A 27,899-nucleotide genomic window follows, 5' to 3' on the forward strand; every position below is an offset into this window, starting at 1 on the left:
GTCATTAAAATCAATTATTTTAATTGCTGAAATTAACATACATAATTGATGTAGGTGAGAGAGATCACAAGTAGTTGGATGAAATTTATAGTAAATCATCCTATTACTGGAGACAGTCGTGAAGAGCTCCATCCTGTTGATCTGCTGAACTGAAAGGGACTGTTCATTCAGCCTTCAAGGACATGCACATCATAAAGGAGGCCAAGCAAAAATCAAAGCAAACAATAGCTACATGTTTGGAAAAATATACATCGAATTACACAGACAAGAGTTATGACCAGTTGTGTACCTGCTCAAGTGGGGACATTTTAAAATGTGACAGTCATCTATGAATACTGAAATGTGATGGTCAAGTGGTCCATCATCAACACAAATACAAATGGAAATCATTAAACTTTCTTGAAGGGCCATTTGAATAACAATGTCAAAGCCTGGGTTTTTCCCAGCGGGATTTTGGTCTTCTTATCTGGATAAGCACGGGCAGAGATGGGCTGGGTAGTGGCCGGTTTCTGGATGCAGCCACATGCTGGCTGGACTTAGCACTGCAGCTCCTCCTCCTTGGTCCGCCGGGAGCCTCCTGCCAAGCTCTGGGCGCTGGCATGGGCCGTGGAGCTGAGGACCTCCTCAAAACTGCCTCCATTAGGGTTCGTCCCGCCTACTTTCGTCTGAAATGAGCAGATCCACAAAAATGCAGTGAGTTGTTACTATCATTTTTGTAATGTCTTTATAAGAATGCCAAAGGCTGGATTACTTTCAAATTCAGAAATACTTTCTATCTTTAGAGACAAAAGAATGTACAGAAGTTTGTTTCCTTTTGCAGAGTGCTAGAATGTTATTCATACTTGGGTTCTGGGATAGGATTCCAAACTTTAATTTTGTACTATTTTAGCACCCTCTTTTTATCTCTTCTACATCCAAGATTTTAATTCCTTCAGAAGCATAATCGGATCCATGGACTTGGAACATCTATCCCCACTCACCCAGATAACTGATCTAATCAGAATGGAATTTGATTTTTTATTAATTCCTCCAATTTTACAATGTATAAACATCCTTACATGACATAAACTTAGATTTTTCTACTTGGAAGTTAGCAGGGCAAACTGGATTTCTGACAAATGTCTTTTGAAAAGTCAGAGTGGCTCAATGGAAAATGATTTCTGGTTTCTGCTTTGAAAGTTGAAGATGGATCAAGTCTTAATCACTGGTGATTTCACATCATCTTAGACAACTGCCTTTTGATACGGTTTGGCTGTGTCCTCACCCAAATCTCATCTTGACTCGTAGTTCCCATAGTCCTCATAATCCTACCAGGGAGGAACCTGGTAGGAGGTAATTGAATCATGGGGGCGGTGACCTCCATGCTGTTCTCGTGATAGTGAGTGACTTCTCACAAGATCTGATGATTTTACAAGGGGCTCTCCACCTTTTGTTCTGCACTTCTCCTTCTTGCCACGGTGTGAAGAAGGACATGTTTACTTCCCCTTCTGCCATTATTGTAAGTTTCCTGAGGTCCTCTCTGCCTTGTGGAACTATGAGTCAATTAAATCTCTTTCCTTTATAAATTACCCAGTCTCAGGTATTTCTTCACAGCAGCGTGAAATGGAATTAATACATCCTTATAGTAGGAATATTCTTTACAATGCAGTTATGATGTTTTACAAGGCCTTTTTCTCGTGTATTTGTTATTGACTAAGAATAGAAACCTGAAGGAATTAACTTACAATTTAAAAATATGGCTAAGTATTTTGAAACATTCCTTATTAAAACTGCTGTATATTTGATGATGCAAAATACTTAGTGCAAGTCCATTAATAGTCACATTTGCCTTCCCTCCCATTGTTTTTCATAATGTAGAAAAACACTTTGAAGAAAAAAAAAAAAAGATATAGAATACATAATGTTGTTATTGCCAAACTGATGTTGATGCCTCACTGTCACCAAAGTAATCACTCACAGACACCAACAACACTGGGGAGTGTGTCCGTGCTGCCTGGCCCGCCCTTTTAAAAATGTAACCAGGGTTCAAAGGCAGTTCCATCATTACAAAACACACTTTTCTCCAATTGTCACTAAAATCTCTCTCTGCATCTTAAATTTATTTATTATATTGAATTTTTGTACTCTGCTTGGTGTCAGAAAACTCTACCTGTAAAGGGCCAGACAGTAAATACTTTAGACTTGGGAACCACATTGTCACACTCACAGATACTCAAATCAGTTCTTGTAGGAAAAAGCCACAGTCAATACCTAAGTGAATGAGCATGCCTTTTCTTTTCTTTTCTTTCCTTTCCTTTTCTTTCCTTCCTTTCTTTCTTTCTTTCTTTTTCTTTCTTTCTTTCTTTCTTCTTTCTTTCTTTTTTTCTTTCTTTCTTTTCCTTCTTTCTTTCTCTTTCTCTCTTTCTTTCTTTCTTTCCTTTCTTTCTTTCTTTCTTTTCCTTCTTTCTTTCTTTCTTTCTTTCTTTTCCTTCTTTCTTTCTCTTTCTCTCTTTCTCTTTCTTTCTTTCTTTCTTTCTTTCTTTCTTTCTTTCTTTCTTTCCTTCTTTCTTTCTTTTTCTTTCTCTCTCCTCCCTCCCTCCCTCCTTCTTTTTTCGTTCATTCGTTCGTTCGTTCTTCTTTCATCCTTTCTTTCTTTCCTTCTCTTTCTTTGGGACGGAGTCTTGCTCCATGGCCCAGGCTGGAGTGCAGTGGTGCAATCTTGGCTTACTGCAACCTCTGCCTCCTGGGTTCAAGCAATTATTTCTGTCTCAGCCTCCTGAGTAGCTGATGTTATAGGCGCCCACTGCTATACCCAGGTAATTTTTGTATTTTTAGCAAAGATGGGGTTTCACCATGTTGGCCAGGCTGGTCTCAAACTCCTGACCTCTGGTGACCTGCCCACCTTGGCCTCCCAAAGTGCTGGGATTACAGGCATGAGCCACCAGGCTTGGCCAAGGCTGTATTTCAGTAAGACTTAATGTATGGACACTGAAATGTGAATTTATATAATTTAATTTTCAAATGTCACAAAAATTATTTTTATTTTGATTTTTTTCAACCATTAAAAAATGTAAAGCCATTCTCAGCTTATGTACCATTCAAAAGAAAGGGGTCAGCTTAGTTTGTGGACCTCTGGCAGAGCACTGATTCTGCCTTCCCTCTGTTATCTTAACACTGGGAACTGGTGGGGGAAAGGGATGGTTTCCACTGTGTGATTTTTCACTATGCTTATTTCTTCCCTGAGAGAAACAAATAAGATTAATTCCATGTAATCTACTCTATTAATAGTTCCCCCTCTCTTTTTTCTTCCATTCACATTCTCTCTTGCAATAGAAGTAACACACAATATTGAATTCAGTGAATAACAATTACTGATGTTTTCTTCTGTGCTTTGTTTCATTATTCTTCCCTGTTTCTTGATTTCCTCAAACCAGAGTAGTAAAATGAAGAAGGAAGGAATGGCTTTATAAGAAATCAATTTGGCAAAGAAGGAATGGAATCAAAGACATTCCCAGCCATGTAGGTTTAATGACTGCCTACCGCAATACCTTAGGTAAGGACCTCCTTAAGCAAAGATGTGAATGATAAAAATCTCCTGGACCCTTCTCTTCGTAATTGTTTTTCATACAAGTATTTGTCACTGTGCCCCCAAATTATAATCATTCTTTGCATAGAATTTCATTTGAATTGCTGAGTTGGGCTTCCTAATCTCTCATAACACAAAAAGAAACAAAACATGTAATGTAACTTGGCCCCCCCCCCCCTTTTTTTTTAAGGTTTTGGTCCAGGCTGTGTGATGTATTTATCAAAAAATAGGTGCACTAAAAATATGGTCTGCTTGACATGGATGCAAAATGGTTGGAAGAGATGTAGTTACTCATGACTCATTGGGAGATGGTAGAAGATACCAAAAGTGGTTTCACAGAAGTTGGTTCTGCATTTGCTTGTTTGTTTTGGATGAAATAGAAAGCATGCTCAGTGACTATACAGGTGACACCAGCTGAGGTGTCAAGGAATACATTGTAAGGGCATAGGCAGAACTAAATTTTATAGGATTGGAAAAGTGTTTCATGGAAAAACAAACTACAGAATTGGGTATAAAGAATGAACCATGGATTTGGTACAAGTGCCACATGGTACATGACAGATTGTGTGAGAAGATGGCAGGAGTGGACCTTTACAGCAGAACCTATTTTCTCACAGAACATAAATATGACTATGATTCCTTATCAGCAGTGTCTTCAAAAATCAAATTGAAAACCGGGTATGTGAATGGAAATGCAGCTCATAGACCTGCAGGAAATTCCACTCATCTTTACCAATTTGTGAGTCATTCCCTCAGCAGAAAGCAGTCTAAGGATCCTTAATTAAAGAACAATATAGACATTTTGGAGATTTAGAACACAAAAGTAAACTGCAAAAAATAAGCTATATAAAAAAAGTATTATACATATCTATTATTTAGTCTAGTGGGGAAAAAAGGACTGAGAAATTTGTAATTATTGAGGAAGTGGGAAGTTCGACACAAAGCATAATTATCAGCTATTCTCCATTGCCTGGGTGGACAGAAAAAGAGGAATTAGGCTTTGGCTATGAGATAGGAGGTGTGTGGGATGTGTGTCTTGTTAAACCACAATCATACAAGCATAGAATCACTTTCAGAAGGTCTTCACAAAGGCTAGTATCTGCTGGGCTGGGTTAGTTATGTGCATATCTGAAGGAGGTGGCAGGCTATACCTTCTATCCCAATGAGGTGAGAAAAGTGAGAAGCTGAGCATGTGGATTAAACACTTAAATCCTGTGGGAGCCATGAGCTTACCAGAGTTTCCTAAAAGCAAATGAAAATAGGTTTTTCTTTATTCTTCTTTTGCTTCTTCATAGCTCCTTCTTCTAAAGAAAACCTAAAAAGTACAACTTCTCCTCTGTCAGAACTTGTGTAGAAAAGCAATGGAACCTGTCCTCACTGGGTCGTCTAAGGCTGAAAACCAAACGTTTAGAAACTGACTCCTGGGATTTTTGAGCCTTTCATTTTGATCTTCTAGCAAGAGAAATGTTCATAACATTGGATGCTCCTCTCTTTAAAAAAAATTTTCCTACCCATGGGGCAGTTTAACAGCTCCCACTGGTTCCTGTATGCTCAATAAGGGATGATGTTGGCATGCAGAGCGGTGAAACTGCAACTGGAAACTTCTGGTGAATGAAACTGATGAAGGCACGGTAATGCTGAGTAATAATTTCATTCCTGGGCCTTAAACACCTAATTATGTGTCTAATAAAGTAGAAGTAGACTATGTGAAAGACCCTGCCCTAAGAAAAAGACTCTCCAGGTCAAAATCCACAAGAGCACCTGGAACCGCGAGTAAGGAATAACTTACAACCTCACATACACTTATCAGGCAGCACAAGTGACAGCAGCGTGGAGACACAGGATTCAGAGGCAGCTGAATAATCAGCATGGGATATGAAGGTTTTTGATCTGGTTAAAGATCACGTATATTCTTAATTTTCCCAGTTATGGTAAAATACAGAAATAGATTGTATATGAAATAGAGATAATGATAGCAAGATGTAATTAAGTCATTAAGTGATACCTTTAAAAAATAATCTTAGTAGTTTTAATGATTTTTCTTGTTTTAAAAATTCAAAAGACTAGACTGATTTCATTTTACTCTTTTTATTCAAACTTACCTATGCTCAAACAATAATTCCAGTGAATTTTAAAAACACTTACCCTGTAATAGGCACATTTTCAATTTACACGCAGGGATGAAATGCATTATAGTGTTATTATAAAATGCATTTTGTGACTCAGTTGAATTTTTCCCTCTATGATAGCCATACTGTGCTGTGCTCTGTACCTGAATTTATAAACAAGTCTAGGTAGCTGATGTAGTGGATACATAGTCCTGAGTTTGTTTTTGCTGTTCCATGTCCAAACCAGAGAAGCTATGTGCTGTTATTGAACTTTCACTCACACTCTAAATTCAGAATTCATATAGCCTTTATTCTATCCACAGTCATCTCTCACATATCTACTTTTGGAGGGATAGCATTAAGAGATTAAGTGGTAAACACATACCCCAATTCACTTTAATGAACAATTCACCCCTGAATGGTTTATACAAACAACTCTAAGGATACAGTAACACTATTCAATAGTGGTTTTATTCATAGATTTATATGTGAAGGAAAAGGTCTGACTTGATGCAAGTCTGCCTTCTTGGCCCTGCCTCAACTTTAACCGCAGCAATGGCTAAGCTGTCCTGAGTCAATGGACCCACTCACACAGAATTCACTTCATCTGTACCTTGAGGCTTGTGACAGTTGTCTCAACCCTCTCCTCAAATGATTTGAAAGTAGGAGAATTCCTAAAATAACAAAAAGAGAGAGGTCAGCTCCAAAGGCCTAGCTGTCTTAGCAACCATGCTGTTTGGTTTTCTGCTCATATTTGTAAACATGGCCTCTGCAACAGAGCTACCTGTCAGCTTGCCATGTACACCAACCATGTTTTAAAATGTATGTTACTTCTGTTAGGTTAGGTTCAGAAACCATAACCTGACATGGAGTTTTTCTAGGTAAAATGATCAGATACTCAACTATACAGTAAATAATATGGTATTTGGCAATGACACAACTGTAATAATTCCATGGTACACTGTAAATCGTTTCCAATGAGCCAGTGGAGCAATAAGTACCTTAAGTTTTCATTTAGCATTTATTGTTTCTATCACAACACTCCTCTTCCTGACTCAGGATTTTTAGTAAGCAATGGAAAATCCATATGAAGAATGTCATGTTTGAGTTTTGCCACTTGGCAGTATTTAAAGTTATTTATTTCAGCAAATGTGAGACAATTCAGAAATAGAGCAAGGAAAAAAATGTTCATATATTTTTTCTTTTCCATGCCTTAGAAAAATAATCATTTTGACAACTTACATGAAGTGGTGTTTTGGAAAGTTAATGCTTTCATTATTTTAAGATGAAACATACCCATTACCTACCTAACACCCAATGAAAATGGTGTTCTTAGCATGTGTTATTTTTTCTACCAAATAGGATACACCTATTTATTCTCTTACCAAACAGAACCTTTGCAGCCTAATGGCTTTTTCTTTTTTCTTTTCTTTCTTTCTTTTTTTTTTTTTTTTGATACAGAGTCTTGCTCTGTTGCCCAGGCTGGAGTGCAGTGGTGTGATCTTGACTCACTGCAACCTGTGCCTCCAGGGTTCAAGCGATTCTCCTGCCTCACCCTCCTGGGTAGCTGGAACTACAGGTCCCCACCACCACATCCAGCTATTTTTTTTGAATTTTTAGTAGAGACGGGGTTTCACCATGTTGGCCAGGCTGGTCTCGAAGTCTGACCTCAGGTAGTCCACCTGCCTCGGCCTCCAAAAGTCCTGGGATTACAGGCGTGAGCCACTGTGCCTGGTCCCTAATGACATTTTATCTGTGACTCATTCATTGTGTTAAATAACCTATACATCATTTTGTTGCTTTAAGCTTAAAAACTTCATTTGGTGCTTTCTGGTGTTCTATATTGGATTTGGCCCCATAATATAATTTAATGATATGACTACCATTAAAAATATCAACTCCTACTAAAGAAACAGGAACTGAACTCAGTGTATTTAAATATTGTATCCATGTCAGCTTTCAGCAGCAACAACTGCCATCATTTTCAGATCAAATAATTCAACTAAATGTTGAATTAATAAGGCACTTGTTATTCTCTCTTGAGTGCAAAAAAAAAAAGTAAAATAAGAGGAATGGCCTAGAAAAACTTTATAAAGGAGAACGGCTATAGAATATAGGTTTTATTGTATGGTGCAGAATGAAGTATCACTCTTATACCACTAAAAGGCAATGAACATAGATGTTCATGAGTGAATTTGGGAATTGTCTCCTGAGTCTTTGGTGCTCCACAGGGTCAGAAATGTACTTGCATTCAGGCTGCACAGATTAACAATGGTGAGTTCAGAGGGTCCTGACATGGCATCACATTTTGTGTATGACTCAAACACAAGTCAAATTCCTATGAGTGATTCTCCATAATCCTGTTTCATGATGAAATATTAGTAAAATTATACTTGCACGACTCAAAAAGTATATAGTTATTGGCACTTCATTTCCATTGCAGATTTTACTTGGCCAAGCCTGCACACATGACTGCCTGTCATCCATCAGTTACACAGTCCCACAGTGAGGAAATGGTTCATGGGTGTATGTTAGACAAGCAAAATAATTTTTTTTCAAGTTAGTTTCAGGCAAGCTCATGCAGATTGCGTTTGACCCATAAGCCACTACCAGATGAATTCCTGGTCCACAGGGGAAAACCATGTTAATTTTTCCAAGTTGTCTTCTGACACCCAGATTCAAAATTTGACAGGTAAAGGGGAACAGAGCTGTAGGTTCCACTACCCACCTTGGGTATTCTTATGCTAGGGAGAGCAAGCCATTCAAAGATGAACTAAGCAATCTTGAATCTGTACTCTCTGTTTACCACCAAATACAGAGAACTAAATACTGTGGTTAAATTTCCAAATCAACCAATTAACCACATAACCCCAGTGCAGAAGAGCCTTCCTTCATAAAATATAATAGAATAGACATTCATCTAATTAAATTATACTAGGATACATGCTGGAGAACAGGGAGAAACTCTTTAATCAGATTTAAACAGATGTACAACTTTAATCAGATTTGATCAGATGTACAAACTTTTAGCGCTGCAAATGACCCTAGGAAGAATTTGGTTTGCATGACAGTTAAAAAACAGAGGAAAAGAGTATATATATAAAGAATCTGGCTTCAGCGGTCTCAAACTTTTGAAAGTAACTGAACTCCTTCTATAATGCACTCAAACCACAACATTAATATAAAGCAGGTAGAAGAGGCATAGGTCTGACTGAAGTGGGGGAAGATCCCAAAGGCTTCATCTCTAGGCAGCCTTAGGGCTCAGTGGGTGGAGGGGCACCTTTGGCAAGCAGCTGATCTGGTTATAGCCTCTTATTCTAAACATGATGAAGCTGATACCGTTGAGGTGATTTTTCCATGAGTGGAAAGTTAATCCTTGGCAGAGCTGGGCTAGAGCCTGCATTTTCTGATTTTCAATTTAACACTCATTCCTGTCTTGCTATTAGTTTAATTTTATCTGACTGCATCACTATGCCATGCAAACTTGAAGTGAGGAATGTCTTTCTCACCAGTTTTTATCTGGTCAGTAATTATACTGGCATTTTATTGTTTAACAAACATCTCACCTTAATATCTACCTTAAAAAATCCTAATGATATCCTTTCTAGAACTTTAGCCTTCTTAGTCTTCAATCCTTTCATTTAAACTTTCCCCCAGGCTGGCATTTAATTCTGCTGAAATGAGAAACCCAAGGTTACCTTTGCAAGATTGCTTGGCATGTTCAGACACTGTGCTAAGTGCTTTATGTAGGTTCCTTTGTTTATGCCTCACAAACATCATATGAAGTCGGTCTTATTTCTTGTAATATATGGATAAAAGAATTGAGGTTAGGTCACTTGCCTTGAGTCACACAGGAAAGGCTAGATTTAAGCCAGGATGTCTGGTCAAAAGCCCAAGCTACACAATTCTTCTACAGAATTGTCAACCTTTTCTTCTGAAGACCATCAGCAATTTCCTTTCGCATAAAGCAGGGGAACCCCATAAGTAAATATAAATAAAGTAACACCTTAAACACATTCCACATTAATATTACATAAAATATTTTACACACATTACCTCATAGCAGGCATACTTATGGAATGGCGAATGGAGTAGCTTCAGAGCAAAAGCAGATTAAAGGGGAAAAAAGAAAAAAGAAGAGAGCACACATAAGTACACGAAAAACTCCCTATTTATAGTTCTAAAACAGCAATTCCAAATATCTGAAATATTCCCTGCCCATCCAACCAAGATGATATTTGTTTTTGTTGGGTATAATGGGCATAGTCAGCTTTCAAGGGTATAAATGAAAAGTAGATGGTGGATCCACAGTTGCATATTATTTTACTTTCTGCAGCCTCCTTTTGCCAGGAAATCTGAGAATGTCTGGTTTCTCCCAGGTGAGCCCAGTAGCCCATGAGCATCTTCTCCAGGCCCAGCCTAGGTCTCTACTCCCTTCTGCTCAGGAAGACAGTAAGGAGCAAAAGGCAGTACCCAGGAAATAGAGCCAGGCAGGTAGAAGCTAATCATTCCATGGTAGAGAAACTGGCCAGAGGAAAGCAAGAAGTTAACATAAGACTTTCAAGGAAGCACATGCCAGGCAAACACAGTTCTCATAGGCCAATGTGAGGGCAGGGACTTCTGCATCCATTCTGGTTTGATTGTCAGGATGATTGATTTGTACCAGATGATTGTCAAGAACATCTGGTGCAAATACAAACATTCCTGAGAATTTTAAGAGATTTAGACTTCTCATCCTATGAATCCTAGTAGCTGATTAATCTTCCCTCTGGTTAATTGCCTGTTACTTTCTATTGAGTTCCACTCAGAAATCAGGCTGGGTAGGGGGAGGAGTACAATGGGTCCATTTTCCTGGCCTAGTGCTGGTTCCCACCTCACACTTTTCAACAGCACTCCTGCTTTCTCTTCTCTCAAGAAGCTAATAGTTCAGGGACCAAATCTGTCACCCTTCACTGATAATATCCACTGAGGGCATTAGTATGGGTAGCACTTTGCTAGAACACAGAAAGAAAAGGACAAAGAAATTCACGGGATACTTACGGTCTTACCCTAGACACTCGATTTAGAAACTATTAGGCAGATATTTCCTCAGAAATTACACTTAAAAAGCATCACTAAAAGAGCCTAATCTGCATTACCAATTGGTGTATCTCTGTAAACATAGACCACTTGCTCAGGAAAAAATTTAAAAAATAAAAGTGTATAATAAGATTCCAGCTAAAAGAAGGCTTAGTTTGGGGACTTGGGACTACCAATCACAAACTTCTTAACATATGCGCTTTTCCAGTAGCCTTTCTTCCCTTCAACTTCAGAAGGCACAGAAAGTTGAAGGTGAAACATCAACACAAATTACAGGTACAAGAAATTCACAGAAACATGACAATCTACAGAAAATCTGTTTTTGTTTCTCAACTTTACTTTCTAGAAGCTTTAGAAAACATACATAACTTTCAATCTCCACGTTGTTTTTTCTTCTTTTAATTCTATGGACCTCTGTCAACACCGGAAGAAATGGTGCAGAGAAAGAGACTCCTGAGAGATTGTTCAGCTAGTGAGATGGTGTCAATGATTCAGAAATGAGATACAGACATACTTCAATAAGTTCAAATGTATTAAGTGCCCTATAAACTATCTTCCTGGTCATGGACACTCTCTGGAAAATAGAGTGTAGTTTTGTTGGTTCAGGCACAGGGTGAAAGAAACAGGGAGCCCTGGGAAGCAAGGAGGCAGCAAGGCAATGGGCAGAGCCCCACATGCAGCCCCGTGGCGCTTACCCGATGGAGTGAGACCTGCAGCCGGGAAGCACAGGAGAGAAGAGCAGGAGCAGAGTTAGCAAACAGTAGGCGGGGAAACACCGCACTGCCCTTGGTGGTCTCCTTCCAAGGGCCCCAGGGCAGAGACGGGGTAGCTTCATTTACCGGTCTTGATTATACTTTTTAATGTCTCTGACAAATCATTTTACCAACTCAGGTTTTGCTTCTAACTGCTATTCCTATAAGTATATAACATTGATTGCACTGTAATAAAATGACATGCCTTCTCCAAACATTTTGTCCCCACTGGATCACAGTTTGAACAAATTAATCGAGAAGTTCCCAGAAGATGCCAATGTTATTAGAAAAATGATTCCAACCACTTGGATTTCTTCGGAGTACTTTCCTAAGTGTGACCTCATTTTAACTTTACAGGAAACATTTTGGTTAAGTGGGTATTAACAATGTTACTTTACGGATGGAGAAAGGGAGTGGAAAATTCCATGACAATCAGGTTAAAATGAGAATCTTACTTAGCTCAGAAAAATACAACTAATTTTTACAAAACATACAAATTAAATCCTAACATAATGCTTCTTTTTTTCCAGCTATTAAAAGGCCCAAATTCTAGGTTTTACAAAATCTGTAAATATTAATTTGGAGTAATTTTAAAGAAAAACTGAGAGGTGATGTTTTTCTTCCAAGGTATTTGAATTTTGCTGGTGATGTTTTTGAATAAATTCAGAAATTTGTTATCAGAATGCACAAAAATGTTATAACATAACTAATAAAAATGTAGACTAATATGACACTTTTAACCAAAAAGAAGTTTAAAATAAAAGGTCTGTGACCAAATTTTAACATATCCCCCATATTTACAAATTGGCACATTAGTTTTTGACCAAAAAATCAAAGCTTACTAATTTTTCTCATTTAAGGGCTTTTATTAAATGAAGCTTAAACACTTTTAAAATGACTTTTATGTATATTACTTGCTTTGGCATAATTTAAAAGTAAAAATCTTTGTAAAACTTGTTGCTTTCACAGAGAGTTATTTATATACAAGTGTTAGATATAGTTTGAGAGAAATATACACATAAAATATTATGAAAATAAAGCTCTGAAATTTTCAAACTCTTCAAAATATTTCAGGATTGTATTTGATTAGCAACATAGACTACATTTTCCAATATTTTTAGCCACAGTGTATAATGAAAATTTTGTATCCTTTACATGGGGTAATAACAAATGGAAAGTTTGGAAGTCCTGGAAAATAGGCCATCCACTATACTAAACAAAGCCACATTGAAACAGGAGGAAAGGCAGTCAATACAGCCTTGACATTATACCCAATTAGTGTTTGAATATGAATGTCAACATATTGCATATGCTTCATTCTTCACTGCTGGGAAAAACAATTTATGAAATACCGTGGGCTCCTGTTAATATCCTCTCCCTAATTTTTACCATCTTGTAACCAAGCAGGTCATTTAAAGATAAAAACTGCTATTTTTTGAGTGCATAATACATGTCAGGGTTTCTTCTGCTACTTTTGTAATAGTCCAATGACATTTTTATTCTTTTTTTTTTTTTTTTTTGAGACGGAGTCTCGCTCTGTCGCCCAGGCTGGAGTGCAGTGGCCGGATCTCAGCTCACTGCAAGCTCCACCTCCCGGGTTTACGCCATTCTCCTGCCTCAGCCTCCCGAGTAGCTGGGACTACAGGCGCCCGCCACCACGCCCGGCTAGTTTTTTGTATTTTTTAGTAGAGACGGGGTTTCACCGTGTTAGCCAGGATGGTCTCGATCTTCTGACCTCGTGATCCGCCCGTCTCGGCCTCCCAAAGTGCTGGGATTACAGGCTTGAGCCACCGCGCCCGGCCGACATTGTTATTCTTATCTCCATTTTATCAGTGAGAACTCACCTAAGGTGAACTAAGTTATGTCTGTCTTCCTCATAAATTGACCCTCTGAAGTCAGATTATTCGGAAGCTTGTTATAAATGCAGATTCCGAGACTCCACCCCAGACTTACTGAGCACAACCTCTGAGAGGTGCAACCTAAGAATACATATTTTAAACAAGCTTCAGAGGTGTTTGTAAGGTCTCCTAAAGATGCAGAGGCACTATTCTAGTTAGCAGTATCATGCTGGAGTTCCCAGGGTTCAAGTGAAAGATTTCAACACAGTATGAAGAGAACCAGTTTTATAAACATGGGAAAATATGTTTTCTTGGGTATAATAGGTACCCAAGGGTATAAAGATAGACAGATATTTGCCTCTCAGTGTCAAAGCTTTTCCTTTTTTTGAGACAGAGTCTCAACATTTTTATCCATTATAATAAAAAAAAATACATATGTTGAGATGACCAGCTGATAGCTAGTGCTCCCTTCAAACGGAAAGCCAAGGGCTTAGCACTGTTCCCATAGTATTTTCCCACAGTACCTCATGTCTCCGAACTTCTTGCTGATGGCCGTTCCAACGTTGCTGAAAGCTGCAGTTGCCTTCTGCCCTGCGTGACTCAGGGTTTCATGTGTTTTCTTGTAGCTAGAAGTAAAACAGAACAACATGGTTTTTATGTCATGATCTCCCATAAACAATTCATCTTCCTTCTCACTCCTTACTTTGAAAACGTTCTTTCCTCAATAGATTTAGGAAGAAGATCCACAGAACCAACTGTTTCCATTCATTGTCTGGGGATGACGGGTTGGCGGCTGTTCATCAGAAGGAAAGTCAGACCATTAAATCTGAATTTAGGAAGTATATACAGATACAAATACAAATACAGATCTGAATGTGCAGATCTTTCATGACAAATAACGGAACTGCCCAGAGAGAAGAATGTTGTTCTTGAAGTGTATTAGTTCTAAAACAGACACGTGTCAATGAAAGCTCTAGGCACCAAAGGTGACACAGAAATTAGAGAATGCAGGTTTAGGTTTTGAAGGGACATCTAAGCTTATACTGTTAATTTGGGTAAAAGAAAACCCAGAAAAAGGCAAACTACAGCTAGTTATTTAGTTTACTTTTCTAGTGTTTATAGCTGGGAATAATAAAAGCACATCATCTGAAGATGATATAGTGACTTTTTTTCAAAGCAGTTTTAGGAATACGGTACTGTGAATATTTGTTGATAAGCCTATGTCACACTAGACTTGACTACTTGAGGGCAAGGAAGCCATTTATCTTTGTGTCCCTAGTCTCTGACAAAGGGATAAAGGAGAAGCTCCATAAAGAGTAGATGAATGAGTGGGTGATATCAAAAGGGACAACCTTCTGTGACTCTGAACTGGGAGTAGTGGCACTAGGAAAAGAAAGAGGTATGATGGATTACAGGGATCAAATGGATAGATTCAACAGGAGATGGTAAGTGACAAATAAGAGCAAGACAAAAGATTGTCCTGAGGATATGAGCATCATGACAAGAAGGACAATGGTGCTACTTATAGGGTTGAGAAATTTGAAATTTCTGAGTTAGTTATTAAAGTGGGAAATAAAAGGTACATAACTTGAGGAATAATAGTACGTCAGCAAAATTTTTATACACATTAAAAAAAAAAACTCAAATCTTAAAAATGCATATGCTGTCTTCTTCTGATTTATGCTGCTCCCAGGTAAGTTCTTCCAAAACCCTGTTACACTTGCATGCATATGGTACCTGTAAGAAAACATTATACCCTATGAAATCAGCTGTGTAGGAACTGCCCTTTTCCCTCTACCCCTTCCATCTCCCACAAGTCATCCAGCCCTAAGTATGATCTCAGGCTCTAGTGAATGTTTTAAAATAGGTGCCTTGGTCTTCCCTAGGACAGAAATAACTTTATTAATGTGGTATTCTTTTTGTCAGCAGGATGGAATCTTTCTATAATATTGTTAGCATTATATGTTATTTATTAACACAATGCCTGTTTTTTTAGGAAGTATGAAAGACATACATTAACTAGATCATAAAACCAAATGTTCATTTACTAAACAGACATTTCCTATCAAAAATGAAAAGACCGAGGGGAATAAGGTCAAAGAAGAATCTGGTGACTAGGGGGTAATTTGTGTCTCTGGAGAGGACTGTGTGAGGAGAACAAGGAATGTGGATGCCAGATGGCACTGGGTCAAACAGCAAATGAGACAAAATGAAAGAAATGAACAGCTTTGAGGAAGTTTGCTTAATTTATTTTTTTCTGTGACGGTCCAAAAAATATCAGCTGATTCAAATTAAATTTCATGTTTACATTTTGCTACATGATTTTGGGTTTTAATTTTGGAAAAACATTTTTTGACTACATGAAACCATAGAATTTCAGGCAGTGTATACATGAAATCAAATAATATCATCAAGGAGACAAGAGGAAGATGGCAGATAGGAGGCAGACAGGCTAACGTGCATCTTGCACTTGCTCAGACAGAACAGTGTGTGGAGACTCACATCATGAACTTTTGCTCCAAGAAGCACCACAGGAACTTAACAGGAACACCAAAAGAATTCACAGATCCTTTGAAAGGAGTGGCACACTACTGCAAATTCTGAGAGACAGGTGAAAAACTGAGTTCCTAGAGTGTGAGAGGAGAAAACCTGCCTCTGAACCCACGTCTCCACTAGGGAATCTGAAAATCCAGATCACAGGAGAAGGATTTAACCTAACTTAGAGCTGGCATGGATTTAGGTATCTGGGCGAAATATAGCAGTAGCAGCAATGGGAAAAGCCTTATAGGCACTCCAGTCTCTAGCTTGAGCCCAGGGAATGTATATAACTGTATCTCACAGAGCGCCTCAAGGAAGGCAGCCAGTGGAATTAGGGAGGGGTCATGGGAGGAAAGAAGTTTCCAACTGAATTTTATAATAATTTCCACTGGGCATGAACTTTCTTAAGCAGAATCTGGGGGGTGACTGGAAACTGCTGCAGATCAGAGTGCAGGAGCTACCAACACTGTGGGCAGACAGGGAGGGGTGCGGCCTGAAAGCTGTGCTTGCTTTCTCAGCAGGGAAGCCTATGGCCTGGGGCAGGTCTGAGTTCAGTGTGCGCAGACTGCCTGGATGGAAACTCAGCTCTGTTAGCAGAGCACTGCAGGAGTGAGACTGGCCTCGCCAACTGCGTGGGAGCTGGGTGAGGCCTTTTGCTACCAGGTATCTGCCACTTCCCTGATGAACTATATGACGCAGCAGAGGCAGCCATAATCCCCTTTGGAAGGTAACCTCATTGGCCTGAGAACCACACCTCCCAACCTCCAACAGTGGCTGCAGCAAGCCCCACCCAAGGAGAGTCTGACCCGTCCAAGGAGAGTCTATCCCTGCCCCCACTTGATGGTATTTCTCTACCTGCCCTGGTAGAGAAGACATAAACTCTTGAGGGCTTTATGGACTCAACTATCTCCTGAGAAACCAGAATACCTCTCTTGGACAATTTAGGGCAAGCTTAAATCCCACTGTTACTACTGCAGCTGGTGCCTTCTTAAATACACCACCTTCTGGCTGGAGGCGGACCAACTCAGGCCATTACTGCAACTCATGACAGAATAACTCTGATCCCAGGAAAAAGAAAAGAACAGCTAATACTGCTGCCTGTAACATCCTGGCTAAGCAGAGGTCCTGAGTCTGTCCACATGACAACTTCACTGCTAGCATAACCAGCATCTGAGAAAGCTGGCACATTAAACCTATCTACAACCAAGGATTCTCACAGAGTCTACTTCAGTCCCTTGCCACCTCCACCAGAGCAAGTACTGGTATTCACAGCTGGGAGACCTGAAAACTGGTCATATCACAGGACTCTTTGCAGACATTTGCCAGCACCAGCCTGGAGCCTGGTAGTCCTGCTGGGTGGTTAGACTAAGAAGAGAAATAACAATCACTGCAGCCCAGCTCTCAGGATGTCCCATTTCTAAGGGAAGGGGGCGAGCACTACATCAAAGGATCACCCTATGGAACAAAAGAATGTGTACAACAGGCCCTGAGTTCCAGATCTTTCCACTGGTGGGAAGTTTCTCATAGCAGAGACACAATTGCCGTGCTGGGCGCAGTAGGGAAAGTCTGCACCTCTACCCCAAATGTCAGGCAGCCTCTGTGATTGTAGGGACTTGAAGAAGGGGTCCTTGTTCCCCCCAGCACTCTACTGTAGACACAGCTGGACTTCCCCCAGAGGAATGGAGGCACCTATAGACAGCCTTTCTGGAAGAATCCAGGGTGAGTGCAACCCCACAGGAGGAACACACCCCAGATTTAGGCCTGCATGAGAGGCAAAGTCACAATTCCTCCCTACTTGGAACATCAACATTTCCATAGATGAAAAGAGGCGCCTGTCTGATCTGAATAGCCAGAACACTGGGACAGGAATGAGGCTATGCGGTGAGTAGCTTTCCTGCTGACCTGGTAGGAGAGCTGAGGTAGCTCCCACTCTTCACCCTGATAAAACCTCAGCACATCTAATTGAGAGCTCCTCCAGCCACCTTCATCAAGGCTGGGACCTCAGTCCACCATCAGGTATTACATCTACCCACCTGCCTTAGCCACAACCAGTGCCTAACCAGGGATACCTCTCCTAGTGGCCTAAAGCCTGAATCATCAACTCAGTAAATAAAACAGTGGGAAAAAAGTTAAATAAATAAATAAAGGGTACACCATGAGAGAACGAGATAAGCTTCAAGAGATACCTGCCATTCGAACTCCATAAGAGGCAGTGAACTCGCCCACACACCAAGAATGTAAGGACTACAAACAGCATAAGGGAAAGCCAGCTCACAAAAAAACTTTCCGTCACTAAGGATCTCATACAGAGTCTTCACCCCTACAAGCACCAAGAATTAAATTAGGCTAAAATAAACATTAACGTCTAATCCTTAAGAGGCAAAAAATAAATTTAAGTTTAAAAAAAAATTCAAGCCAAAATAAATTCAAGAACAATTTTAAGAAATAGCCTATCCAAATGAGAAGAAACCAGAAAAATAATTCTAGTAATACAACAAATCAGGGTTCTATAACACCCATGAAAGGCCACACTCGCTCCCAAGGAATGGATCCAAACCAAGAAGAAATCTCTGAATTGCCAGATAAAGAATTCAGAAGGCTGATTACTGTGCCACTCAAGGACATACCAGAGAAAGGTAAGTTGGCTGAAAACTAATTTAAAGAAACATAAAAAAAAAAAAATACAGGACATCAATAAAAAAATTTTTCATAAGGAAAAAACAATCATAACTTCCGGAAATGAAAGATTTGCTTAGGGAAATAAAAAATGCAGTGGAAAGTTTCAACAATAGACTAGAACAAGTAGAAAAAAGAACTTTAGAGGTCAAAGAAAAGGCTTTCAAATGAACACAATCCAACAAAGACAAAGAAAAAAAAAATGAACAAAGCCTCCAAGAAATTTGAGATTATGTTAAATGGCCAAACCTAAGAATAATTGCTGTTTCTGAGGAAGAAGAAAAATTTTAGCTTGGAAAACGTATTTGAAGAAATAATTGGGGAAAACTGCCCTGGCCTTGCTAGAGATCTAGACAACCAAATACAAGAAGCTCAAAGAACTCCTGTGAAATTATTCACAAAAATATCATCACCTAGGCAGTCATCAGGTTATCTAAAATCAAGACCTCCTACCTTAGTGCCTCTGCTCTAGCTGCTCAGCTTTGTGATGCCATAAAATACGGCACGAAAAGGGTTGTGCTATATTTTAAATGTCCCATTTTGAAGAATTAAAAAGACTTAAGCCTGCACCCTTGGGAAGACTGTAAAAGCAACCTCTTTCTGTCCAATCAAGGCCAGAGGTCCCTGGGGCCTTGGCCACTTAGTGCCTACAAAATGGACTGAGCCCTAGGGAGAAGGGAGTGATAAGGGTAAAAAGGAAACCAGGGAAGGGTGGAGGAAAGGCAGAAAGTCTATTGAGCAACCACCTGCCACGGACTCTGTGTGGCCTGAAAGGTGACTCAAGGGAAAAGTAAATAAATAGTCTGCAATATCTGTGGCTTTTGCATGAAGTTGGGACTGGCTACTAGTTAGAGAATTCATTCTTGTGTTGGTCCCACATTTCTTCAATAATTCTTACAATTAGACCCAATATTTAATTTTCTTTTAAGCTTTTCCATGTAGTTTAACTTTATATATTTGAGAATGTTTTGAATTAAGATATGATTTTTAAAATACTTTTTTCTGTGTGTGTGACAATCTGAATTTAATGCATAATTTAAATATAGCTAGCTAGAGAGAAGTATATATGGAAAATAGGTGATAGCTACGTTGTGTTTTAAACACATTTCTACAGCAAAATGGGAGGTGAGCCTGTGCAGTGATCTGATTACTTTAGTGTGGATTAATATTATTTATGTCTCCACCAAGAAAAATGCAAGTCTATTTCTATGTGAAATTTTATAGTTAAAATTCAGCTATACAGGTACTTTAATGCAGTGTTAAAGATTTTAGGACTCCTTATTTCCAGTAATTATTTAATGTTTAATCTGAAGGGCATTGGAGCCGAATTCCTTCAGATTACAGATGATGAAACTGAGGCCCAAAAGAGTTATGTGACTCTTAGTGACACAGGTAAGTCTAGGGCCTCGTCCAGGGTGCCTGCTTTCCATTAAAATATCTTGTTGCCTTGAAGATGATAGACATTTAAAGGTGAGTTGGGTCAGCTTTCTATAGCACCAGTGTTCAGAGAGAGAAACAATATTGCATTTCAAGAATGCTAAAATGCACATTTTTTTCCCCCACATTTTTATACCTCTTCCCTAAGCTAAACATCATATTCCTTTTATATATATGTATAGACTTGGGATCTCACTATGTTATCCAAGCTGACCTCAAATTCCTAGCCTCTGGAAAACCTTCTTCCTCAGCCTCCCCAGCAGCTGGAATTATAGGCAAGCACCACTGAGCCCAGCTAACCATCACATTTCTTGAAAACAGTTAGTTGCTATTTTATATACATTACTTGGAAATCAACAATTGAAAGAAATTTCAAAAGGGTAAACAGTGAGAAAGGGTTATATGTAGGGAAACGATTTCCAAGAACACGGTAACCAGAGACCCCAAGAGAAATAGGCCATTGGGCTCCAAGACTTAAAAGCACCAAGGAGCACCACTCACACTATAGCCTAAGCCAAGCTTGTCCCACCTGTGGCCTGTAGGTCACATGTGGCCCAGGACAGCTTTGAATGCAGCCCAACACAAATTCATAAACTTTCTTAAATCATTATGAGATTTTTTTTTTTTTTGCAACTTTTTTTTCTTTTTAGTTCATCAGCTATCTTTAGTGTATTTTATGTGTGGCCCAAGGAAGCCCAGATATTGGACATGCCTGGTCTAAGCAAATAGTGCCTCAGGAGTTATGTATTGCACAGGCCCTGTAACGTTATGCTGCATCCTGATTGAACTTGATCTTAAAATTGCCTGAGTAATGTAGATCCCCATCCAGAAGTTAGGAGTCTGAGTCTTGGAAAAAAAAAAAAAAAAAAACCCTCCTATCAGCCCAAGAAGTTGGTGCTTTATTATTATTATTATTATTGTTGTTTTATTTTATTTTTTTTGTAGACAGGGTATCACTTGGTCACCCAGGCTGTAGTGCAGTGGTGTGAACACGGCTCACTGCAGCCTCCATCTCCTGGGCTTAAGCAATCCTCCCACTTCAGCCCCCTAAGTAGCTGGGACTACAGGCACATGCCACCATACCTGGCTAATTTTTTGCATTTTTTGTAAAGACAGGGTTTCACCATGCTGCCCAGGCTGATCTTGAACTCGTGAGCTCAAGCAATTCTCTCACCTCGGCCTCCTGAAGGGCTAGGATTATAGGTGTGAGCCACAGCCCTCGATGATGTATTGCATTTTATTATGCCATGGAATGTGGCACATTTTTAATACTTAAGATTGTTTTTCAACACTATCATATGGAAGTATGTGCTATAATATTCAAATAATGAAAAACAACTTAAATACTAATACCCTGATTGACTTGACAATCTTCTAATTTAAATACAAATAGTATTTAGCATTTCAGATTGCTAGCTCTCTTACTTTAAGCTAAATATAGGTTCACCATTGCTGACTTACACAATTGATAAAGCAGAAGAACAATACGTTTTCCTTAAGTAAAAGCATGAATGTGTAAGATATCTTTGAGTTGCTGTCAGTTGTGCATTAGGTGGCAGAAACGTTGAAAGTATATGCTTCGAGTCTGTGTTGTGTGCCTGTCCTCACTTCAGCTACAGGAGCAGAATCAGGAGTTTCCAGTGTGAAGCTTCTAACTCAAGAGAACAACTGAAGCTTTCAGGTGAGTGAAGAGAAATCTACCCCTGTGTGTTCTAAAGCCATTCCAGCAAACAACACCGCTGTAGGGACCTGCACTTCTGAAAGGGTCAAATCTGGTCTAGGGCTGAACACTAGCTGCCATTACTTTCATAGTTAACCATTTGCCTTTCTTTGGCAGCAGTGGCAATAGCAGCTCACGTTTTTGAAAGCAATGGCAGCTAATGTTTATAGAGCACCTCATATGCATTAAGTCATTTAAGACTGTTCACTGAGAGATGTTTGGTTTTGAGTACACATAAACTTCCTGTTTTTCAAAGAAAGTCAACAGGAAAGTGGGCTCTACTTTTCGGAGACTCAATTTAGCTGGAATGGATAGCATTTATTGGCAAGGACAGGTTAGCTGTTTGGCCAGCACGCCAACCGGGGATCTTCAGTAGTGTGAGGTAAGGGTCTCTGCAAGCCAAATAAAAAGCATTCTGTTGACTTTTCATGCAAAATCCACTTGACATGTTTTACTAATTTGAACATCAGTGTTAATAATCAAAAGGAGAAAGCATGTTGTTTTCTAAATTGTTTTGACTTAAAGCATTTTTCTACACACAACTAGAAGAAATAAAAAGTTCATCCTTTTAGAAGAAGGTATTTTATACCACGAATATGTTTCCTCTTATGAGATTTAAAAGAGAGTATTCCTTTAATGGTTGAATATACACATTTCACCAAAGATACAAAAAAATTCATTTTGGATCATTTTATTCCAACGGCTCCCTAAATATGTTATCAGAACATAAATTTACTATTTGAATCTAGAAAAAAAGAATCTACTTCCTGCCTTGTGTAATAAGATGAAAGCCTGAAGGTAAAAAGAATGAACAACCATGTGAGAGACCGGGTATGTACATCTTTTAAAATTAGGTCTTTAATCTTCACTGGCACTCCTGAACTCAATGGCGCTACAACCAGGCTCCCTCATAAAAAGAGATAATAAGAATTCTTGACCATAATGGCCTGGAAGTCTTAGAAGCACAAAATCAAAGAGTAAATAAATCATAAACTAACCTTCAATTTTTGAGCACTGTGCATTTTTAAAATGCTGAATGTGAGGCTTTTAGTCCTCTTTATATAAGATAAAGTTATTAAGCTTTCAAAAAGATAGAATAGTTTAAATTCCTTTCCAAAACCTCTGCCCTCTGTCGACTTACCATTTAGATTGTGGCACAATTCAGAGGGGTTTATTAGTGGGGGGATTTCATGGGTTAGAAAGCAGAACACTTGTTGAATAAATGAAGCCCACTGCTTTGAATAGCCCACCATAAAATTGCATTTCCTGATTCTACTTCTGCCTACAGAAGAGGCTGGATTTCTCCTCCTTTACCCCAAAGTCACCCACCTCTCTCATGTCTCCTTGAAGTCTAATAACAACATAAAAAGGCAGCAGAAAATCAAAAAATGGGGAGGACTTTTTTGTATGTTCTTAGATACAAATCTAGGCAAGTAAAATCTATGACAAGAACGACAGCAACAAGAAACCCTGGATACCGATGATCCTTTGACCTGTTCCTGTATTCCTGGAATCTTTCTGTAAAGGAGATAATTTCAGTCTGCTGTGTAATTATTCCTGCTTATCAAGGCCTATTTCGGTTTGAATCTTACTGCAGACTGAAATATGCCAAGATCTTTCATTAACATACCATAGATTTTCTTTTCATTATAAATCAAACTAAATAGGTCATGATTGCTTAATCAGTATGCAAAGTATTGCCTCTGGGAATCACACACATCCTCTGACAGCTAAAATTTTTTTTACTGCTTTGAAATCTAATTCTACCCAACCTAACCTGATCATAGTTCATCATTTCTTCACGTCAAATTTTTCATCATATGAGGTGTAGATTTTGTCCTGGAATGGGTATCATGAACAGCACTAAGAGCAGGGGGTTAATTAATTCAGAGGGATACAGATTTTATCGCTCCTCCAAATATGTGATTAAGGTCTACTGCCTTCCCGCAGCAACCAAGAAGTAAAGGTTGGAGACAGACCCTTTCTCCAAATTATAAGGTTTATAGACTTATGCCTCCTCCTAAAGATGGGGATTGGTTCTTCCCTACAAGGGAAAGTTCACTTCATTCCTAAAGGTTAGTGAGTTCATGACCATTTGTATTTATTAAGTAATCCCCAAGGAAATCTCATCTAGTCATCTAGTTTTCAATGTTATCTATATGCAGATGAGTCCCAAATGTCCATCTCTGCGTTAAACTTTTCCACTGAGTTGTCCTCTCAGTCTATAAATCTGTTTATCTATCGGGCATTTCAGACTTTATGGAGCCAAAACGAATTATTGGGCCTCTCCTCCAGACTTGTTTCTCAATCTTTCTCACAGCAGCAAATAATCACTGCATGCCTGCAAAGAGTCAGATGCTCTTCTGCAGGCTTTACAAACATTAACTTACTGAATCTTCACTACCTATGGGAACGGTATTAAGATGATCTCACTTCATGAATGCAGCAAGGCCTAGATTTCAACCCAAGCAACCATGAGCCTAACCACAATGCTCGTAAACAGTTCCAACACTCAGTAGCCCAAGTCAAAGGCCTAGACATCACACTTGGTCCTATTTCCTTCATCATCCACCTGCAAACCACTATTGATCTGTTCTCCAAATCCTTTCTATCCCCCGTGTCCATGATTTTGTCGAATAAACAAACAACAACAACAACAACAACAAAACTCAAACTCTGTCTTCCTAACTAGACTCTAAACTCCATAACCCCAGGGAATAAATCTGGGCTATTCATCCAACAAAATGCTTTACATTAAGTAGACTACCTGGCTATAAAACCTATTAGTTTTTCAAACATGGAAAAACACAAAGTAGACATTATCCTCTGTGGGAAGAGGCTAGAAGCCTTCCTTGAACTTGCCAGCTCTATTTCCAGTCCCAGGAGGGAATATGAGTCTCTCCCCTCCCTTCCCCTAGCAGACCTTGCACAAACTTGACACTCCCTCTGCTCAGACATTCCCACCTCCCTGCCAGGCACCTCTTTCCTTCAGCAACAGAACTGCCAGCATTTCCCCGCCTTCCATTTGGGTAGTTTACCTGTGCAATGTGATTAGGAAGGCCATGAAGGAAGGTCTTCCTGGTACTTATACACCACAGGGAAGTTCAGACCAATGTAATATGAAGTCCTTAGGCCAGAGTGCGAAACTACTGACAGATAAACTTATTTAATTTAATGTCTAAAATCCTGTTATCCTTTCAGGAGCTTGTTCATATGGTGTTGCAATTTATCTTTTAAATTGCTGCACATCAGTGCGTGAGTTCTTATTTTTTCCCGTAATTGTCATCATTAGGTTGGGGAAGGTTGGTTAACTTCTGGAGATAAACTGACAAGCTCCCTGGCTCCATCCTGCCTGACTCTGGGCTGTGCCCTGAACCTATCTGGTTGAGTCCTTAGGGTGCACAAGCATAGAGCCCAGTAGGACTGCTAGGCCATATTTAGAGGGAGAGAAACATTCTCATTCTTATGGAAACTAAGGAAGTTGGGGAGATGTCATGCTCATTTTAGACCCAATTCCTCATACAAAGGACATCTTCACATAGCAGCAAAAAGTCTTACACTTTAGTTCTTAGGAACCAGCAGGCAAAGTTGGCTGCTGGCAAAACTGAAATAATTGCTGTCAATCATTGGTACCTCTTCCTACCATCAGGTCTCTCTATGCCTAGGAGAAAGAGAGAAAAATTGGCTCCAACTTAGTTATTAGGAATGCAATATCTTTACCTTCCAAAGTGTGATAGTAGAGAAGAAAATGCATAACCCGAAGACAATTTCTTAATGGTGAAATTTGGGACTAAAGTTAGGGCTAGGGATAAAGCCTCTGTGATTTCCTCACCAGCCCCTAACCCCCAATACACAAAAAGAAGAAAAATTACATCACATATGTGGAGTACTCTTCTTTGGTACAAGACTCCCTGGCAGGTAAAATACTTTGCAACATTAGAAAAGTACCATCATCATTAAATGTTTCACGCAACTTAAGAATAATAAAAAACGTGTGATTGGCCGGGCGCGGTGGCTCAAGCCTGTAATCCCAGCACTTTGGGAGGCCGAGACGGGCGGATCACGAGGTCAGGAGATCGAGATCATCCTGGCTAACACGGTGAAACGCCGTCTCTACTAAAAAATACAAAAACTAGCCGGGCGAGGTGGTGGGCGCCTGTAGTCCCAGCTACTCGGGAGGCTGAGGCAGGAGAATGGCGTGAACCCGGGAGGCGGAGCTTGTAGCGAGCTGAGATGCAGCCACTGCACTCCAGCCCGGGCGACAGAGAGAGACTCCGTCTCAAAAAAAAAAAAAAAAAAAAAAAAAAAAAAAAAAAAAAAAAAAAGTGTGATTGTAGAATAATCGAGATTATTCTGTACCTTGCCTAACATAAGACAGGATGATAATGGCAAAGCAAAATCCATTTCTTCTTTTTTTTTTCTTTTGAGACAGTCTTCCTCTGTCGCCAGGGTGGAGTGCAGTGGTGCCATCTCGGTTCATTGCAACCTCTGCCTCCTAGGTTCAAGTGATTCGCCTGCCTCAGCCTCCCGAGTAGCTGGGATTACAGGGGAGTTCCACCACATCCAGCTATTTTTTTGTATTTTTTAGTAGAGACAGGGTTTCACCATGTTGGCCAGGATGGTCTTGATCTCCTGATCTCGTGATCCACCCACCTCAGCTTCCCAAAGTGCTGGGATTACAGGGCCAAAACAATTTCTACTGGTCTAAACCCAACTCTAAATACTCCCTAGAATAGTGAGAATGAAAAGTGCAAAACAAAAGACGAGAAGTACAAGGTTTTCTTTGTAAATCAACTGCCAACAAGTCAGTATTGAAACTGCCAACCAGTTTTGGAAGACATACGTAATGAGTGTCAAGTGTGCTGAGGAGAAAACACCTTCTCATTTATAGATTTTACGAGAAGAAGTTTAAAAAAAGTATATCTGACAAATGTTTAAAAATATAAAGAGAAAAACATTCAAACAATAAAACCTAATGAAAGAAGTCTGAGTGAAAACAGTTTCAGTGAATAAAGTTTTATTTCATGAAGCTGCTTCATAGAATCTGCTTCACGTGCAACAAACATACTTAATGATTATTCACATTTCTTTGCTTTGCTTTTAGAGAAAGCATTGTTTTTTCCCTAGCTTCATGCACCAAATCAGCCTTGTAGGAAAAATGAAACAAAACACAACAGAGTGAGGAGCCAGCAGGCTGGGTTAAAAAAACACTGTTCACATGATACTTACGCAGTGGTAGTCTGCATGTCATGCCAGCTTTTGCTGAAGTTCTGTTTTAATTCATTCATCAGGTTCATGCCGAGTTTTTGTTTTATCTCAACTAGATGCCTTTCTTTCGCTGACAAAACTTGTCGTAGTGTTGTAATTTCGTCTTCTAGCTATAAGGTGGAGGGGAAATGGAGGGGAAAAATGTCAGACCAGCAAAAAAGGATACTCACAGAAGCTCTGGGTGTTCCAAAGCAGCCTCTGACCCTCCTGTTTATACAACCCCACGTGTGGGTTTGCCAAACACACTCCCTACAGATGATAGTCTAATATCTCAAAGTAGAAACAGAATTTTTCATTTTAATGATTATAGAAGTAATCAATGCTGCTTGTTTAAAAAAAAAGTCAGATTGTACAGAAAAACATAAACAAGGAAATAAAAATCACCTGTATCCTACTAGGAAATAGCCACTGCTTATTTTTTGGTTTCTAAACTTCCAAATGTTCTTTCTATAAGTTGTATACAGACATAATTTTTGAACAAAAATTCGTTTTCTACTGTACCCTTATTTTATATAACTTCTTCTCAAGCGTCACTTTATTTATTTATTTTAAAGAGACAGGGTCTCCCTATGTTGACCAGGCTGGTCTCAAACTCTTGGCCTCAAGGGATTCTCCTGTCTTGGCCTCCGAAAGTTTTGGGATTACAGACGTGAGCCACCATGCCTGGCCTCAGTGTAGTTTGTTTTTTGCCAACCACACACAGTTGCATTGGTGCAGGAATGGAATTGGCAGACAATGGGGTTTTGCCAAGCTAATGCCTTAAGAAAGGGAGGAATAAGGGAATAGAGGATGTATGTAAAGGAGTGATTTGTGTTGATTTTTCTTTTTAACAGTTTTATTGACCTGTAACTGTCATACAATAAGCTGCAGACATTTAAAGTGTACATGTATAATTCGTAAGTTCTAACATATGTATCT

The 27,899-nt window shown here is 39.3% G+C and overlaps 1 protein-coding gene across 7 annotated transcripts in view; it reads right to left on the reverse strand.

The window, feature by feature from the left end:
* Positions 1-27,899, reverse strand: part of TPD52L1 (TPD52 like 1) — a 125,847-nt gene continuing 97,948 nt past the window's right edge. For 2 of the 7 annotated variants that reach the window (XM_050788725.1, XM_050788723.1), the window contains 6 exons: positions 26,943-27,091; positions 13,867-13,968; positions 11,448-11,462; positions 9,730-9,768; positions 6,287-6,347; positions 1-665 (listed from right to left, as the gene is read on the reverse strand). In XM_050788725.1, the coding sequence (XP_050644682.1) occupies positions 537-665; positions 6,287-6,347; positions 9,730-9,768; positions 11,448-11,462; positions 13,867-13,968; positions 26,943-27,091 (495 nt within the window). In that variant the 3' untranslated portion in view covers positions 1-536. The remainder of the gene's footprint in view (positions 666-6,286; positions 6,348-9,729; positions 9,769-11,447; positions 11,463-13,866; positions 13,969-26,942; positions 27,092-27,899) is intronic. The other 5 variants (XM_050788719.1, XM_050788721.1, XM_050788720.1 and 2 more) reach the window with 5 other exon arrangements.

The sequence above is a fragment of the Macaca thibetana genome, chromosome 4 (genome assembly GCF_024542745.1).
Source record: "Macaca thibetana thibetana isolate TM-01 chromosome 4, ASM2454274v1, whole genome shotgun sequence".
Classification (NCBI taxonomy): Eukaryota; Metazoa; Chordata; class Mammalia; order Primates; family Cercopithecidae; genus Macaca; species Macaca thibetana.